The sequence below is a fragment of the Copidosoma floridanum genome, unplaced genomic scaffold, assembly GCF_036245765.1.
Source record: "Copidosoma floridanum isolate Cflo_tuat_1 unplaced genomic scaffold, Cflo_Japanese_pri ptg000030l, whole genome shotgun sequence".
NCBI lineage: Eukaryota > Metazoa > Arthropoda > Insecta > Hymenoptera > Encyrtidae > Copidosoma > Copidosoma floridanum.
In genome coordinates, this window is record NW_028321907.1 from 21,697,333 (window position 1) to 21,713,985 (window position 16,653).

General features: G+C 37.4%; 2 protein-coding genes across 2 annotated transcripts; both read left to right on the top strand.

Annotated features, from left to right (window-relative positions):
• Positions 1-14,727: 14,727 nt before the first annotated feature.
• LOC149373552 (uncharacterized) lies at positions 14,728-15,345 on the top strand. Its single transcript, XM_089596892.1, has one exon. It carries the CDS (start codon positions 14,728-14,730, stop codon positions 15,343-15,345), a length of 618 nt encoding a protein of 205 aa, XP_089453018.1.
• Positions 15,346-15,465: 120 nt separating this feature from the next.
• On the top strand, positions 15,466-16,446 carry LOC149373553 (uncharacterized). Its single transcript, XM_089596893.1, has one exon. It carries the CDS (start codon positions 15,466-15,468, stop codon positions 16,444-16,446), a length of 981 nt encoding a protein of 326 aa, XP_089453019.1.
• The last annotated feature ends 207 nt before the right edge of the window (positions 16,447-16,653 follow it).

The window sequence follows — 16,653 nt, forward strand, 5'->3', positions numbered from 1 at the left end:
TACTGGCAAGTAAGATCGCCCTATCAACCAAATTAAAAACAATATTTCTCTTATAGCTAACTGGATGACCAGAAAAATAATTTAAGATTCGTCCGGAAGAAGTAGGTTTTTCAAACCAGTCAAAATTAAAATAATTAGAATTTCTTATTATCGTCAAGTCTAAAAAGTTGAGTTTCTTGTCAATCTCCATTTCATATGTAAATTGTAGTTTGGGATGATATGAATTAAAAATATTTAAGATTTGGTCAATATGGTCGACATTAATAAAAAGTAATACATCATCCACGTAACGAAAATAAAAAGATGGAATAATATTATAGTTATTTTTTAAAATGGAGAGACAATCATTTTCCAGGTCGTCCATTACAAGGTCAGCAAACAAAGGTGAAATAGGAGAACCCATTGGCGTGCCGAAAATTTGTTGATAAAAAATGTTATCAAAAGTAAAAAAAGTATTATTGAACAAAAATTCTGTACATTGTCGAATTTCATCAACCGGGATTCGACATTTATTCATTATGGTCACAATACGTCGATCGATGCTCCGTAGTACCAACTCTAGAGGAATATTAGTAAATAGGGAGCTGACATCTAAAGACATTAGTCTATAATTAGTAGTGGGTTTTATATTTTTTAGTTTGTTTTTCAATTCAAAGCTATTATTAATGTGTGATATTGGAACGTTGACTGACTTCTTGAGTTCATCGTAAATTACTTTTGCTAGAAAATATGTAGGGCTATTGATAAGAGAGACGATAGGACGTAAAGGGGCATCGACCTTGTGAATTTTCGGCAAACCACAACATTTAGCTAGAGTTGTATCTGTGAGCGACAAAGCGTTGGGATGGTATGTTCTGCAGTAACAATTTACAAAAAATTTATTGTATTTTTGTGTTTGAGCCTTCCAGATCACTCATTGTGTGTTTTTAATTTTAATTTTGTAGCCTGATGAGGCTGACGCATATTGTCAGCGAAACGTTGCGCATCAATAAATCAACGCAGAAAATTTGAATACACTTTACTTGTATTTATTTATTTTCTTACATTTCGCCCCCAACGGATCACTGATCACTTTGAATTTCCAAATTCACCGGAGGGCACTGATATATACTAGCAAATCATTAACATGAGTCTTGGATCAGAGGAAGACTCAGACACCATCCCACACTTCTACCAAAACATCACGGGGAGATTTGGGGCTCATACCTCCAATGCTTTAAAACGCTGGAAGGACCTGCACATACAACTATTAACCAGTATGGCACAACGAAGATTTTTACTCAAATGCAGGTACGCGAGGGTACTTCCTAACCACATAAAAGACCTCTACAATAAGTGTTCAAGTGTCAATTTCCGTTGCAAACCGATACATGCTGATTTCAACAAAAGTACCTTACATTTCTGTCGAAAACTTCTGAACTTCGAAATAAGCGACATTAACACACATATTAGATTTTTGCAAAACTCAATTTCCCGTTTAAAAGATCACATCGCGTCTTTAAAATTAGACTCCAATATTCGTGAACGACATTATAAATTTGTCAACATCAAACAAAACACCATCTACAGAAGATCTAATCATACGTTACATAAAAAATTTAAAAAAATCTTACCGGAAACAAACACCTCAACCAGTAATAATAATTCAATACACAATTTAACGAATATAGCCATTCCTAAAGATGTCGCCGAAATTGCATCTCTTGGACCGAATTTCAATCTCCCATCATCTTTTCGTGAACGCGATTTTTTATGTATTATCAAAAACCTAGAAGTTGGTCTCTCACACCTCGATACGAACGATCGAGTAAAGACCGAAATCCGTGACAAATTATCTCAATATTTAGTTAATGCTTGTAAACAAAAGCCAGCTATTTCTAGAAAGGACCGCCAATATGCAAAAAATTTGAAATCAACAAAAAATTTTCTAAACAAAAATCCCGATATATTTTTCACCTCTGCTGACAAAGGCAACGTTACGGTTTGTCTCAAAAAAAGTGACTATACGGAAAGAATGCATAATTTACTGTCTGATAAATCGACGTATAAAATTATTTCAAAAAACCCATTAAACTCTCTACAAAAGAGAACCTCTAACATTTTAAAGAATCTCAACTCTAAAGGCTTCCTTTCTAGAACATACCATCCCAACGCTTTGTCGCTCACAGATACAACTCTAGCTAAATGTTATGGTTTGCCGAAAATTCACAAGGTCGATGCCCCTTTACGTCCTATCGTCTCTCTTATCAATAGCCCTACATATTTTCTAGCAAAAGTAATTTACGATGAACTCAAGAAGTCAGTCAACGTTCCAATATCACACATTAATAATAGCTTTGAATTGAAAAACAAACTAAAAAATATAAAACCCACTACTAATTATAGACTAATGTCTTTAGATGTCAGCTCCCTATTTACTAATATTCCTCTAGAGTTGGTACTACGGAGCATCGATCGACGTATTGTGACCATAATGAATAAATGTCGAATCCCGGTTGATGAAATTCGACAATGTACAGAATTTTTGTTCAATAATACTTTTTTTACTTTTGATAACATTTTTTATCAACAAATTTTCGGCACGCCAATGGGTTCTCCTATTTCACCTTTGTTTGCTGACCTTGTAATGGACGACCTGGAAAATGATTGTCTCTCCATTTTAAAAAATAACTATAATATTATTCCATCTTTTTATTTTCGTTACGTGGATGATGTATTACTTTTTATTAATGTCGACCATATTGACCAAATCTTAAATATTTTTAATTCATATCATCCCAAACTACAATTTACATATGAAATGGAGATTGACAAGAAACTCAACTTTTTAGACTTGACGATAATAAGAAATTCTAATTATTTTAATTTTGACTGGTTTGAAAAACCTACTTCTTCCGGACGAATCTTAAATTATTTTTCTGGTCATCCAGTTAGCTATAAGAGAAATATTGTTTTTAATTTGGTTGATAGGGCGATCTTACTTGCCAGTACACGTTTTCACGGTGTGAATATTGCTAGGGTGAAAAACCTGTTGATAAAAAACAATTACCCTTTTAACTTTATTAATAAAAACATAAAGGTCAGATTAAAAAGACACAAATATAGTAATCATAACAGAAGCACTACAAACACCTACCCTCTCTGCAAAATTGGCATACCATATATTGACAATAATTTTGAAAAAATTTCAACCATGTTAAAACCCTACAATATTCACACTTACCCTCTTATTAACAATAAACTGCAGCATATCGTCCGCTTAGGAAAAGATACAACGAATAAACATAAACAGACAAATGTAGTATATAAGTTTTATTGTAAAAATTGTCCCGCGTCATATGTGGGTGAAACAAAGCGAGCGGCGGAGGTCCGCATCAGTGAACATATGAAAAGTAAAAACTCCGATTCCGTTGTTTGTGCACACCAAATCAATTTTGACCATGAATTCGATTGGGATAACTTTAAAATCCTTGACAAAGAATCCAATTATAAAAAAAGAATTATTTCCGAAATGCTTTATATAAAACTCGATAAACACAACATCAATAGAAAGGAGGATGTGCTTTCCTTTAATAGAGCATACCTTCCTTTACTACGAAAGTTTAAATGTCCCGATCGAGTTCATCGCCCTTTACCGTCTACCTTTGCGGCTCCGCCTATATAAGCGCTGGCTTGTGGTTGTAATTTATTGTCAGTCGACAGCACGACAGGTGACGAGTAAGTCAACCAAACTTACGAATTCTCGCGTATCTGCGGTAACAATTTACAAAAAATTTATTGTATTTTTGTGTTTGAGCCTTCCAGATCACTCATTGTGTGTTTTTAATTTTAATTTTGTAGCCTGATGAGGCTGACGCATATTGTCAGCGAAACGTTGCGCATCAATAAATCAACGCAGAAAATTTAAATACACTTTACTTGTATTTATTTATTTTCTTACATTTCGCCCCCAACGGATCACTGATCACTTTGAATTTCCAATATGACTAGTGTTTACGCTACTACTGGCATTTACGATTTTGTTTTGTTGTTCAAGTTTTTCAAAACTTGAGTAATTTTTAATTTACCTCCACATCTCCAAAATTAAAAAAAAATCTGTTTTTCAGAAGGATACATGACATCACTCGCTTATTTCATTAATCTCGAGATCTGTTCAGATAGCACATCGTCACTATTTTCCACATCATTTTGTCCACAAACCATACCATCAACGCTAGAATCATCATGTACATCAATGTTCTACAATGTGCCAGCAGCATCGTCGATAGATGCTGCAGGCACATTAACTGCTGTGAGAGTTGATTCTTGAGGTTGGTTTTCAGTTTGTTCGCATGAATGATTTCTCTTTTGGCTGTCGCTCCCGTTCGATTTGATTTTGTGTCATGTAATTTTCATACACAATTTTCGCTTCAGGTGCCTGCCAGTGAATTGGAGTTGAATTTTGAAGCAAGTGTATAATTTGGCCTTGATCATTTTTTTCGAAATCAGCATCGTTAAAATGTCCATTACATATTCCAGTTGACTGCTTGGATGATGCTGACCAATGTTTGATTTTTTCACCTATTTTTAAATTATAGTAATTGTAGCCTGTATGGTTTTTCTTAGTGTGTGGTAACATGTGTATGTATATATACATAAAATGACATCCTACTAATGCAAGATGTTTTTGCAACAAAATTTTGACGTGCCTGTGGTTAAAAAGAGTTCATGAAGTAGTAATCTTAGAAGTTAACCAGATACCTTATAAGGTAATAATATAAGTTAAGTTACAGTGGTGCCAATTGCATTTAAATCTGCAAAGGAAAAAAAACCAAAAATGCCCAAAAAGAGTACATCCAGTGCTCGAAATTAAATAAAAATCGAGTGTATTATAGTTTATGGTATACTGAACAATATGCAGTAAGTCCGATTGGCAAAATTAACAACTGGCAACCCATTGCAAAATTGTTAATTTGAAATTTGAATTGTTTATAATTTTTGTCGCTCCAAAAATATCGCGATGAAACTTAATGGAATGAATAGGTATAAACAATACCTTTAATAGTTCCAAATTTCAGATTCTTAAGATGATAAACAAAAAAGTTATTGAAAAACTCATTGTTATACCCCTTATTTTCGTCAAATTCGATACTAGAGTTTTGCAACTAACTGCACGTTGTTGATTTTGTTTTTTAATGAATTGAAAAAAAAATGTTTTATGTAGAACCAGTAGGAGTTGAGATACGGCATTTTCATTTTTTCGCTTTAGTGGCCACCCAAATTATTATTTTGACTTCGTACCGTACCCATTCCCTTCTTGAATATTATTTTTTTAAAAGAAATATTTTCCTCATTTATTTTATCAACCCCTTTGCCGTAAATAAAAGATTAATTGCCGCTGCCGCCAGTTACAAGCTAAAGTGCACCGAGTGTACCAATGGCACCCGAGCCGACCCGAAGCGCCCACTTTACTATGTGAACGTCGTAGAAAAAAAAAACCAAAAGCGACAAAGTGCACAGTAAGATACGGTACAAACTGTTTGCCTTCTTGTCACTGCGAAAATAGAGGAACTTGGCTGCACTCTCACCTGTCGAAGAAGCTGCCACCCAGCACTATTTACGAGTATATTTTCAATGCTAACTTCAGTGAGAGCATTGTCCTATAAATTTTTTTTTTTTTTTTTCTTTATTCATGCATCATTGCCCATAGGCTCAGACATGGCATTCTTTTACACAAGCATAGTGTTAATTAGCCACCGGTGCACCTAAGTTATGACCAGATGTGTATATACATATACATATGTAAACATCTGGACCAACTCAGTCACACCTATGATCACGTTGACGAAGCGTCAGAGAAACAGTTAATCGACCCTCGAGAATCAAGAGCACAGGCGAATCGGCGAGACCCGAATGGTGACCAAGTGGTCACCCATCCAAGTACTAACCACGCCAAATGCAGCTTAACCTCGGAGATCGACGGAACTGCAACTCTACCGTTGCGCCACCGCGACCACTTTTATCCTATAAATATAAATTGACGTTGACATACTGAGTTATAATGAAGCTGAGGACACCACACAAAAAGTTATCAACAGTGTTAAACCATTGATAAGTTATTATACAGAGCTTGATAATTATTCAGACGAAAAGGAAGGTCCCTATTCTGATTGTTATAAACCACAGCACGCATCAAAAAAACGCCGATTATATGATCAAATGTCAAATTTGAAAACTATATTTCTCGTTATTGTAATGCTATACACAAGACACCTTAAACGTTTATTACTACAACGACTTATTTACACCCAATCCTTTAAAAATCATAAATACTAATTATATTATGATATAAGTACAATCAATCTGCAAGAAGCATTAAAAACACAATTTATGGCGATTACGCTTCCCACACATTGATGCTCAATACTGGTAATAGGCTAAAACTGACGCAGCAGTATAGAAAAGTAAGAAAATATTGATAAAAGCTCTGGGAAGCTTAATTTTTGGTAAGTGTTTTTGAAAAGTGCATTTTTCGGTGACTTAGAGAAGACGTACGTAAAAGAAAATGTATTTGCGCAGTTGCAAGCTGTTCTGATTATTTCCATGAATATATGTATCTAAGCGGGAAATATTATTGACCAATTATCTATGTCTAATATTTTTAATTATCAATTAATATTTTCATTTGTATGAAGTTTTGTGTGTGTGTATGTCGTGACTTAGTTTGTCATTATATTGTAAGAGACAAAAAACTGAGTGCTGTATTATAGATGTTTTTTTTTACTTTATCACAAACATGAACAAAGACATAATAAATTCATGTATTTCATATGCAAGCTACGAGAACAGAGATGGCCATTAAAATTTTGTGTATTGTTTCTCAAAAAAAGAACGCAGAGAAGCACTGCTCTTCATGAGAGCTTGTGCTGCAACACCCAACTTTATCAATTTGTTGATTAAAAAATCATCCAGAAAAATTTGTGTTTTATTTCTCTAATACATAATAGTGTTATTAATTATTAAACAACATTTTATGTGATTGTTGATTGTGTTATAAAAGGGGTAATCCTCTTTGAAAATATTAATCATAACACTTTGTTAAACTGGCGTAAAATAAGTTAGAGTTATTTCATTACCTTTGAATAATTTGAAATATAACAATAATAGTTGTACATCCATTTAAACAAGGATGAAATGTTAAATAAACATGTACCCCGTTATTAGCATGATATTGTTACAAAAATTAATTTAGATCGAAGGAAATCCTTCAACTTATAAATTAACTAAGAATATTATTTACGCAATGTAAACATAAAAATAAAATAGTTATTGAAAAAATTTTATACTCAGTAATATTAAAATAAAAAAAAAAACCAAATGTAAAAAAAAAAGATATGCCGCAACGGAGATTTGAACCCTAGAGTAATCAGTGCAAAGTATAAGTTGCGATCTTTAGCTACCTCGACTACTGGCATACTGTTCCTCACAGCAATCAAAGTGACATATGTTTATGGTAAAGCTCCGAGGTTTAATTTTAAGTTCAGGTTTTTATCTCTATTGAAATTTGAGTTAAAGTTTAAGTACCTTAAAGCAGAATCGTTATATTTCTGAATATTTTAATAATTATTTATTCCTATGGGAAAGGTTACATAAAGGGACTCACGTTATTATTACTCGATTTGTCATTTTAAACGACAAAAAACTCAGTATTTAGCGGTATTTAGCTGTAAAAGTATTTAATACTTACCTATTTAACAAGTAATATTTGACCAAATATAATAACATTCCTAAATGTCCATTATTCAGAACAAAATCTTTTTTGGGAGAGCACAGCGCATTGGTAACATATGTAGGTATACATGCATCCAAGAGCTACGAGCTTCAGCGATAGCCGAGAGCCGAAAGACCTGAGAGCTCATGCAGGCAGGAGGCAGCCGAAACGTATATAGCTATACCCACCATGAGGTTCCTATCTCAAGTTATAACGTCAATCATGACGTTATTTGTGACATCGCAAAATACGTCATTCATGACGTCGTAAATGACATTACATTGACGTCAATATGACGTCGTGAATGACATTACATTAACGTCAATATGACATCATTTACGACGTCGCAAAAGACGTACTTCACGACGTCTCAAAAGACGTCATTTACATAGGTTGTTGTTTAACAAAGGGTTGTTTAAAAGCATTGAATGGACTTATGAGTGCTACCATCGGGATGGTAACAGTAAAACAGAGAGATTCAAAAAGTTTTTGAATTTAGAAAGTTTTTTCCCTATTTGAGAAAATTTTTTTCTATTATAAAAAATACTTGAACCCCCCAGTTTTAGTGTTACCATCCCGATGGTAGCACTCATAAGTCCATTAAATGCTTTTAACCAACCCTTTGTTAAAAAACAACCTATGTAAATAACGTCTTTTGAGAGGTCGTGAAGTACGTCTTTTGCGACGTCGTAAATGACGTCACATTGACGTCAATGTGATGTTATTTACGACGTCATGAATGACGTATTTTGCGATGTCACAAATGACGTCATGATTGACATCATTACTTGAGATAGGGTTACCTATCGTACCCACATTTTGGTATTCCCCCCCGCTGCTGAAAACGTGCGTATGGTTGGACTGGTCTGCTCGAATCAGTGAAAAAAAAGCGACACACTCTCTACCATAGGCACCGATAATCTTCCTACTAATCTCTGGTATTGATACTAAAAAAATCAAGTAAGAAACTCGTGTTCTCGTGAATTATAAAAAAAAAAAAAAATAAAAAAAAGAAATAAAGAAAAAAAAAAACAAAAAATAAAAAAAAAGAAAACAACAAACCAGGGGGGATAAATGGGTCATGGGACCCACGGTAAGAATGAAGTCCTTTAAACATGACATGAGTATAAAAACACAATTTCTCAGATAACAAGAGGGTCACCAGCCCCGTAGAAAGAACGAAGCTCTATAAACGTTAGTACTGCATTCATGAAGTTCGCTAAACAAAAACTTGAAAAACGAATAAAACAAAAAAATTTTAAAAATAGTTCAGTACTCACGATGGTTGAACTTTGTGAGAACGTCGTGCATAAATACAGTTTTTTTTTTTTTGGATTGTAAATGAAAAAAAATTCAAAGTGAAAGAAAAATTACTGTGGGAAAATAAAATTAAAATTTGTTAAAAAATTAATTGCTTGGAAGTGTGAGGAGGAATGGTGGGTAAAGGTATGCAGAAGAGTAGCACGGCACGGTTGGCAGATATACATATATAGTGAGGAGAGGGGAAGTGTGTAGAGAACAGTAGGTGAGGGGGACGGAGTAAGGGAAGAAACTTGAGAGGAAGAGATTTCTGATTCAAAAAAAAAAAAATCTGTCGGTTTTTAAATTCCAGCCCCCCGAGTAACGTGACATAAAGAACTTCGTTCCAAAAAAAAATCGTGATCTCGTTTGACCAAGAAAAAAAATGAAACGTTTAGTCCAGGTGTATCAAATCTAAATGTTCGGCTGAGCTAAAAGCTTCGAATTGGGCCGTTGCCCTTACGAAATGTACAAGCACAAACTATCGTAAGAACTGATATTCCTAAAATATAAATCATAAATAAACCTTTTTTGGCTGCGTCTATAAATGCGTCTATCGTATCTTGCTTTCTCTTTGTCTGGAAAAGCTTGCACGTAAAGAAGTAACAGCCATGACTTACTGCAGCAGAAAAGCGTCTATGGCGATGACAACCTCAGAAGCCAAAGAAAGGAGCCGTTGGTGCTGAACGCTTCTTGATGGCAGGCCGAAGGGAAGTAAAGAGAAAAACGTGCGTATTAAAATTTACATCAATACTGTTTGGAGTTGTCTAGCAACCTAAAGGGAAGGAAGGGGAGTTGTAGTTTGTAGTGCGAGGGAAGTGAAAAGTGGGAAAGGGGAAAGAGAGAGAGAAAGTGAAAGATACCGGGAAAAAAAGTGCGTGCTTGCCAAGAAAGGCAGTTACTGTCCAACCGTCATCGAGATTGCTTCGATCTGCTGCCCGCAGAGCTACCCTCTAATCTGATCGTGTAACCACACTGCACTGCTGCTAACCAGGAGCTGCCCTTCATCCACGTTCGCTGTGCGGACGGGCTGTCCTCGTCCCCACCTATTCTAGAGCTGTACTTCAGCCGACCACGAGCTGTGTTCTAGTCGACCACGAGTTGTACTCTAGCTGGCAGCAGAGCTGTTCAACTACGGACGGGTTACCAGGACCCACCGACCCTCGTGGTGCAGGTATTTAGTGCAGCAGAGCGAATTGTGTTGAGGCTTATGCGATTTACTTAAATCACCCTCCTGACAAATCTCACCTGAGATCTCATCTGATATCTCATGTGATTTCTCACCTGAGATCTCATGCCAAATTCTCATCTGAGATCTCAGGTGAGATTTTGGAAAGAAAAATAAATAAAAAAATTTTGTGCAACAATTATAATTAATACATCAATAAAATGATTACCTAAAATATCATTAGTTATAGGAAAAAAAAAAAAATTCGACTATCATGGGACACGTACTCGAGCCTCCAGTTTTACAGGCAAGCATTTTACAGCTTGGCCAGAGAGGATGAGATACCATATTGACAATTTACGTCTATATAAAGTGTAAGTACTATGTGTTATTGTTTTTCTCATTCACAACTAAATCATACAATTATTAATAGATATAATTCTTCCCAATCTTAATTCTGATAGTTAACCAACTAGATAATATTCAGGAACATTATTTTCTTCACAAAAAATATTTTCTCTCTTAAAGTTACTCTTAAGGAAGCTTTATATTCAAGTAGAGCATAAGTTTTTAAAAAGAATTATGAATGTTTATTTGAATGTAATTATGAAGAAAAACTACAATAAAAAACAGGGGGACTTGATGTGTTGTGAATAAATTATTTTTAAAAAATCCAAATTGCTTGCGTGTATATTATTTTGTTTAAAAAAAACACTTATAAAAGTTGGAAATATTTAAAGCTATTCATGTTATTCCAACTTTTCAAAGCTTTTTATACTCCGTGAATAATTACAGATAAAGTCATCACTGGAAATTTGTTGATACAATTCATGTTTAGTGAGTTAAATGTAATTGTTTTCCGAAAACCCAAAAAAGAAGTGAAAACCTACAGTTTGATATAAACAATGAAACCTAACTCATTATAATACACATGTATTGTATCATAAAATTTACAGTAATTACTCTATATGAAATTCTTTGAGGAGTATAATAAGTTTAAAAAGTTGGAATAACATGAATAGCTTTAAGGATTTCCAACTTTTATAAGCTTTTTTTTAAAATAAGGTTCCATTGTTTATACCAAACTATCGGTTTTCACTTTTTTTTTGGGTTTTTGGAAAACAATTACATTTAACTCACTAAACATGAATTGTATCAACAAATTTCCAGTGATGACTTTATCTGTAATTATTCACGGAGTATAATAAGCTTTGAAAAGTTGAAATAACATGAATAGCTTTAAATATTTCCAACTTTTATAAGTGTTTTTTTTAAATAAAATAATATACACGCAAGTTATTTGGATTTTTTTTAAATAATTTATTCACAACACATCAAGTCCCCCTGTTTTATGTTGTAGTTTTCCTTTATAATTACATTTAAATAAACATTTACAACAATTATTAAAAACGTATGCCTTACTTGGATATAAAGCCCCCTCAAGAGTCACTTTAAGAGAGAAAAATATTGTTTGTAAAGAAAAGAATGTTCCTGAATATTATCCAGTTGGTTATAACTATCAGAATTAAGATTGGAAAAAATTATATGTATTAATAATTGTATGATTCAGTTTTAAATAAGGAAAACAATAACACATGGTACTTACACTTTATATAGACGTAAATTGTCGAACTGGTATCTCATTCACTCTGGCCAAGCGGTAAAATGCTTGCCTGTGAAACTGGAGGCTGGAGTACGGGTCCCATGATAGTCGAATTTTTTTTTTTTTCCTATAACTGTTTATATTTTAGGTAATCATTTTACTGATGTATGAATTATAATTGTTGCACAAAATTTTTTTATTTATTTTTCTTTCCAAAATCTCACCTGAGATCTCAGATAAGAATTTGGCATGAGATCTCAGGTGAGAAATCACATGAGATATCAGATGAGATCTCAGGTGAGATTTGTTAGGAGGGCAGTGTTCGTGCGTAACTAATAAGCGCGCATCGCATCAGACAAAAACGGTTTGTGCCTCTGTACGTGTGTGACATGGTATATGGCACTTATTGTGCATACATTTATCTGCGTGTGCGTTGTATGCTGTTTATTGATTTGAACGAAACTTCCAGAGTGTTGTTCCGGGAGTGTGTACACCTGCGTAACGTGTGAGTTGATTTTGATTCCCGCGACGATTGTTGCGTGTGTACTTTCCTAACCTAACTATACTTACAAGCGCAGCGTGCTTGCTCGTTAATTGGGTTGCAATTCGTTGTTGTGTGTTGGTTGCTTGTGCAAATCTGATGCGGACTTCATTTAACGCTAACCAACAGCGTCCTCGACTGTTTTATAAAATTAATATATTACCATCATATCTAACTTTTTGTTTTTGCTTAACATATCCTGACATCCCTGTCAGTACATAACGTTTCAAGTATTTTTACTTGGAAGTTTGATCAACATTTTTGGTGCCCCGGGTGAGAAACTTTTTTGTTGTTGGGCTGTGTTAAGATTGCATGGCGATTTAGTTCGTTGCAGTGACGAGCGTCTCTCTCTTTCTTCCCCTCGCAGCATCGGTAACGACAACTGAGTTCCTGAAGTAGCCTTAACGTTTACTCAGTACTCCCCCGTGGTGTAAGCATCTAGATTCATAGCTCATACTCTTGCGCAGCGACCATGGGCCCACGCTTTATGCCCTTCCCCACTTGACTTGTGAGTCTGCCAAAGATTTAAGGACTTTTAGCGACGAAGCACAACGCATCGTCCGGGCTTTAGAAAACCTCAAAATGCCCGTCCAGCACTGGAACGTGTGGCTGATCCACCTCTCATCCGGGCGTTTAGACGCCGTTTCGAGAAAGGCTTGGGAACTCAACATGAGTGCAACTGATCGGTCCGCCATAGCGCGAGCAAGTGTTAGCGCTGCTGAGTTGAATACTTGTGACCATTTCCCCATATTCGCTAGGTTTATGGAGTTTATCGAAAATCGAGTGCAGGGGTTTAGTATACTGGGATTAGGCCCTAGAGTGACCGCACATAACCCTGCTCTTAATAACAATCAGCGTTTTTCACATACGGGCCCTATACGCAAGGTGCACTTAGCTAAACAATTGAGAAGCTCCAATTCCCCCCGCCTGTCCCCTCTGCAACGGGGTGCATTTGGAAATGTCCGCAGTTTTTAAGACTTTGACACCTACCAAAATAAAAAATGAAGCCCAACGTCTCAACCTATGTTTCAACTGCTTAGGAAACCATTGGTTTGATATCTGCAAATCAATTGTTCGCTGCCTAATCTGTAAGGAGCCTCACCATACACTGCTGAATCTTGAGAAACCTAAAACGCATGAACAGTACAACTATTTAGGATCCAATTTTCCACCTCCCAAAGGAGGTGATTCTGGATTTATTGTCAAATCTTACCACTCTGCTCCCTCCCGGCACATCTCATCAGTGATTCTTGCCACAGCTCAAATAGAGATAGCAGGGCCATCAGGCACAATAATCAAGGCTAGAGCATTATTGGACCAAGAATCTAAAAGCTCCTTCATTACCGAGTCCATGGTACAGTTATTGATTTTGCCAAAGATACTCATTCAAATCACACTGGAAGGCGTCGCAGCGTCTCATTCAGGAGTCTCTAGGGCAATAGTGACCTTCAAGATACACTCGTTAAGATCTTCCCAATCCTCCCTTGAAATAAGCACCCTCGTGTTGTCCCGCTAGACGTCTCAACTATTGGACCGAAGCCTGACAATTTTACAAGCATTAGCTGTAAGGAAGCTGGGGCTGGTGGATCCAGAATTCCTGAAGGGTGGATCAGTGGATGTTATCCTTGGGGCGGACGTTTATGGTAAACTCTTTAAGTCAGGGTTGAAGAGGTTCCTGGATACAACCTTGGTCGCTCAAAATACCATCCTAGGATGGATAGTGTCTGGAATCATATCCAAAGACTTGCCAAGGTGGGCGGCAAGCCCAGATCCTCAAGCCATACATGTCCTAGACTCTACTTATGAGGATCACCTCAGTGATCTCATCCAAAGGTTTTGGACAGTGGACAAGATTGCGATCAGTCCCTTGTTGGCAGAACCGGATACGGAATATTATGAATGGCAGTATCAAACGACTCATAGTCGTGACAGGGATGGCCGTTAGATAGTTCAGTTGCTCCTCAAGGAGGACATACCCCCTTGGGAAGAGAAACTTGGCAAATGGCTATTGTGACACTGACCAGCTTACATAAGCGCCTAGCTCAAGATTCCTGGCTCAGTGACCAGTATCGCGAATTTCTAGCAGACTACAAGAGCCAAGGTCACATGACTAAGGTGCATCTGGCTTCAGTCGATAATCCATTAGCCTGGTACTTGCCTCTCATGTCGTCGTAACCGGTCCCGCCCATAAACGAAAGGTTAGAGTCGTTTTCGATGGTTCTCGAAAAACGCAGAGCCATTCACTGAATGATTATCTGCATCCCGGTTCTCCCCTCCAGGCCGAGCTGTCACTCGTATTACTTAGTTGGAGTCGACCCCGCTACGCCTTTACAGCGGATATCGTGAGGATGTTCAGGTAAATAAGGATGGAGCCAACTCATCAGGATTATCAGAGAATTCTATGGGCCCCCTCTCCAGACACCCCTCCCGTAGATTATCGTCTAACTACCGTGACTTACGGTACGAACTGCGCCCCCAACTTAGTGATCTGTACCCTCAGGCAATTAGCTATCGACGAAGGTCATAAGTTCTTCCAGGGAGCCCAAACTCTAGAGGAAGGAACCTACGTTGATAATATGTTCGTGGGGGATAACAATCTTATCGGAGTTTTGCACAAGAGAAATGAACTCATATCCATCCTAGCAATCGCAGGAATGTCCCTGGATAAGTGGTCTACTAATCATCCTGACCTTATCCCCTCGGACAAGTATCAAGGACCGAACGGTAACATAAAAGATGAGATGGTTGAGACGTTGGGGATCCACTGGAACCCCTCGAAAGATGAGTTTACGTTCCAAGTTAACTCATTCGAGGATATTAAAGGAAGCATCACCAAACGTATGATTCTATTTCAAATCGCCCGGTTGTATGACCCCTTTGGTTGGGTCTCACCCGTGGTGGTTGAAGCCAAGTTCCTGATGCAGGACATGTGGATCTTGCGTTGTGGTTGGGATGAACCTATCCCCATGGAAATGCGTAAATAATTGATCTCCTACTGTGAGTCACCTCCAGATCTAAACGAGCTGACCATCCCTCGTTGGATTGGAGTGAGCACTGATCAGAAGTACGAACTCCACGGGTTTGCCGATGCGTCAAAACAACGTATGGCAGCAGTTATTTATCTCAAGGTTACGACGAAGGAGGGAGGATGTCACTATAGTTTACTTATGTCAAAGACTAAGGTAGCTCCAGTCAAGACCCTGAGTATACCCAACCTTGAGTTGTGCGCCGCTGCTCTTTTAGTCAAATTAATTCGACATGTTCGGAAATCTGAATTCTTCCGTGAGCTACCAGTATTTGCGTGGACTGACAGCCAGATCGTCCTCGACTGGCTCAACAAACACCTCCGTCAGTGGATAACCTTCGTGGCTAATCGCGTGGCCTTCATTCAAACCAAACTACCCACGGCTACTTGGTTGCACGTACTCTACAGTGAAAATGCGGCTGACCTTGCCTCGCGAGGTTGCACGCCTTCGAATTTAATCCACTCCCGTCAATGGTGGTACGGCCCGTCCTGGCTGCTCCAGGATCCCTCCCATTGGCCGCTGCAAGCTCGAAAGGTCCGCATTCTCACCATCAGTACAGCCCCAAAAGAGCCGGAATTGCTCACTCGATTTTCTTCTCTGTCCAAACTGGAGCGAGTTATCGCGTACTGCCTATGCCCCTTCCAAGTCTTACGAGCGAAACAGTCAGGCCTTCCACCCTTGGCTTCCTTCCTAACGTTAGCCGAGTTAACTCAAGCTCGCCTTATCGCCATACGTCTGTCACAATCACACGATCTAGCGACGGAATTAGGCAATCTGTCACAACAGAAGCCTTTGCCAAAGCATCATTTTCTAACCAAGCTTAATCCAATCTTTGACCCAGATGCCGAAATCATTGGAGTAAGAGGGCGTCTGTCAAAGGCGGCCCTGCCGATTGACTGCAAACACCCCCCTATTCTCTTAGGTCGCTCAGCTCTAAGTCGCTTGTTTGTCTGGCAAGCCCATTTTCTCTGCCTCCATGGTGGACCGCTCTTAACCTCGTCGACCGTTTCCTTAGAGTATATACATATGGAAGAAGCACGTAATGGGATAACGCGATAGGCAACTGAAGAGAAAGAAAGCAATAGGTTTGGGGTACCTCACTTTTTAACCCTTTTCTCCTTGTTCGTTTGCGATTGGCTATTGGGATTCCAAAAGGTCACGTGACTCTCGCGGTATTTATAGTCACTTGGAGGAAAAATAACACAGGCCTCGTAGGTGCAATTATGTTTTTATTTTTTTTTACGTTCAACGATTGTAATACGATAA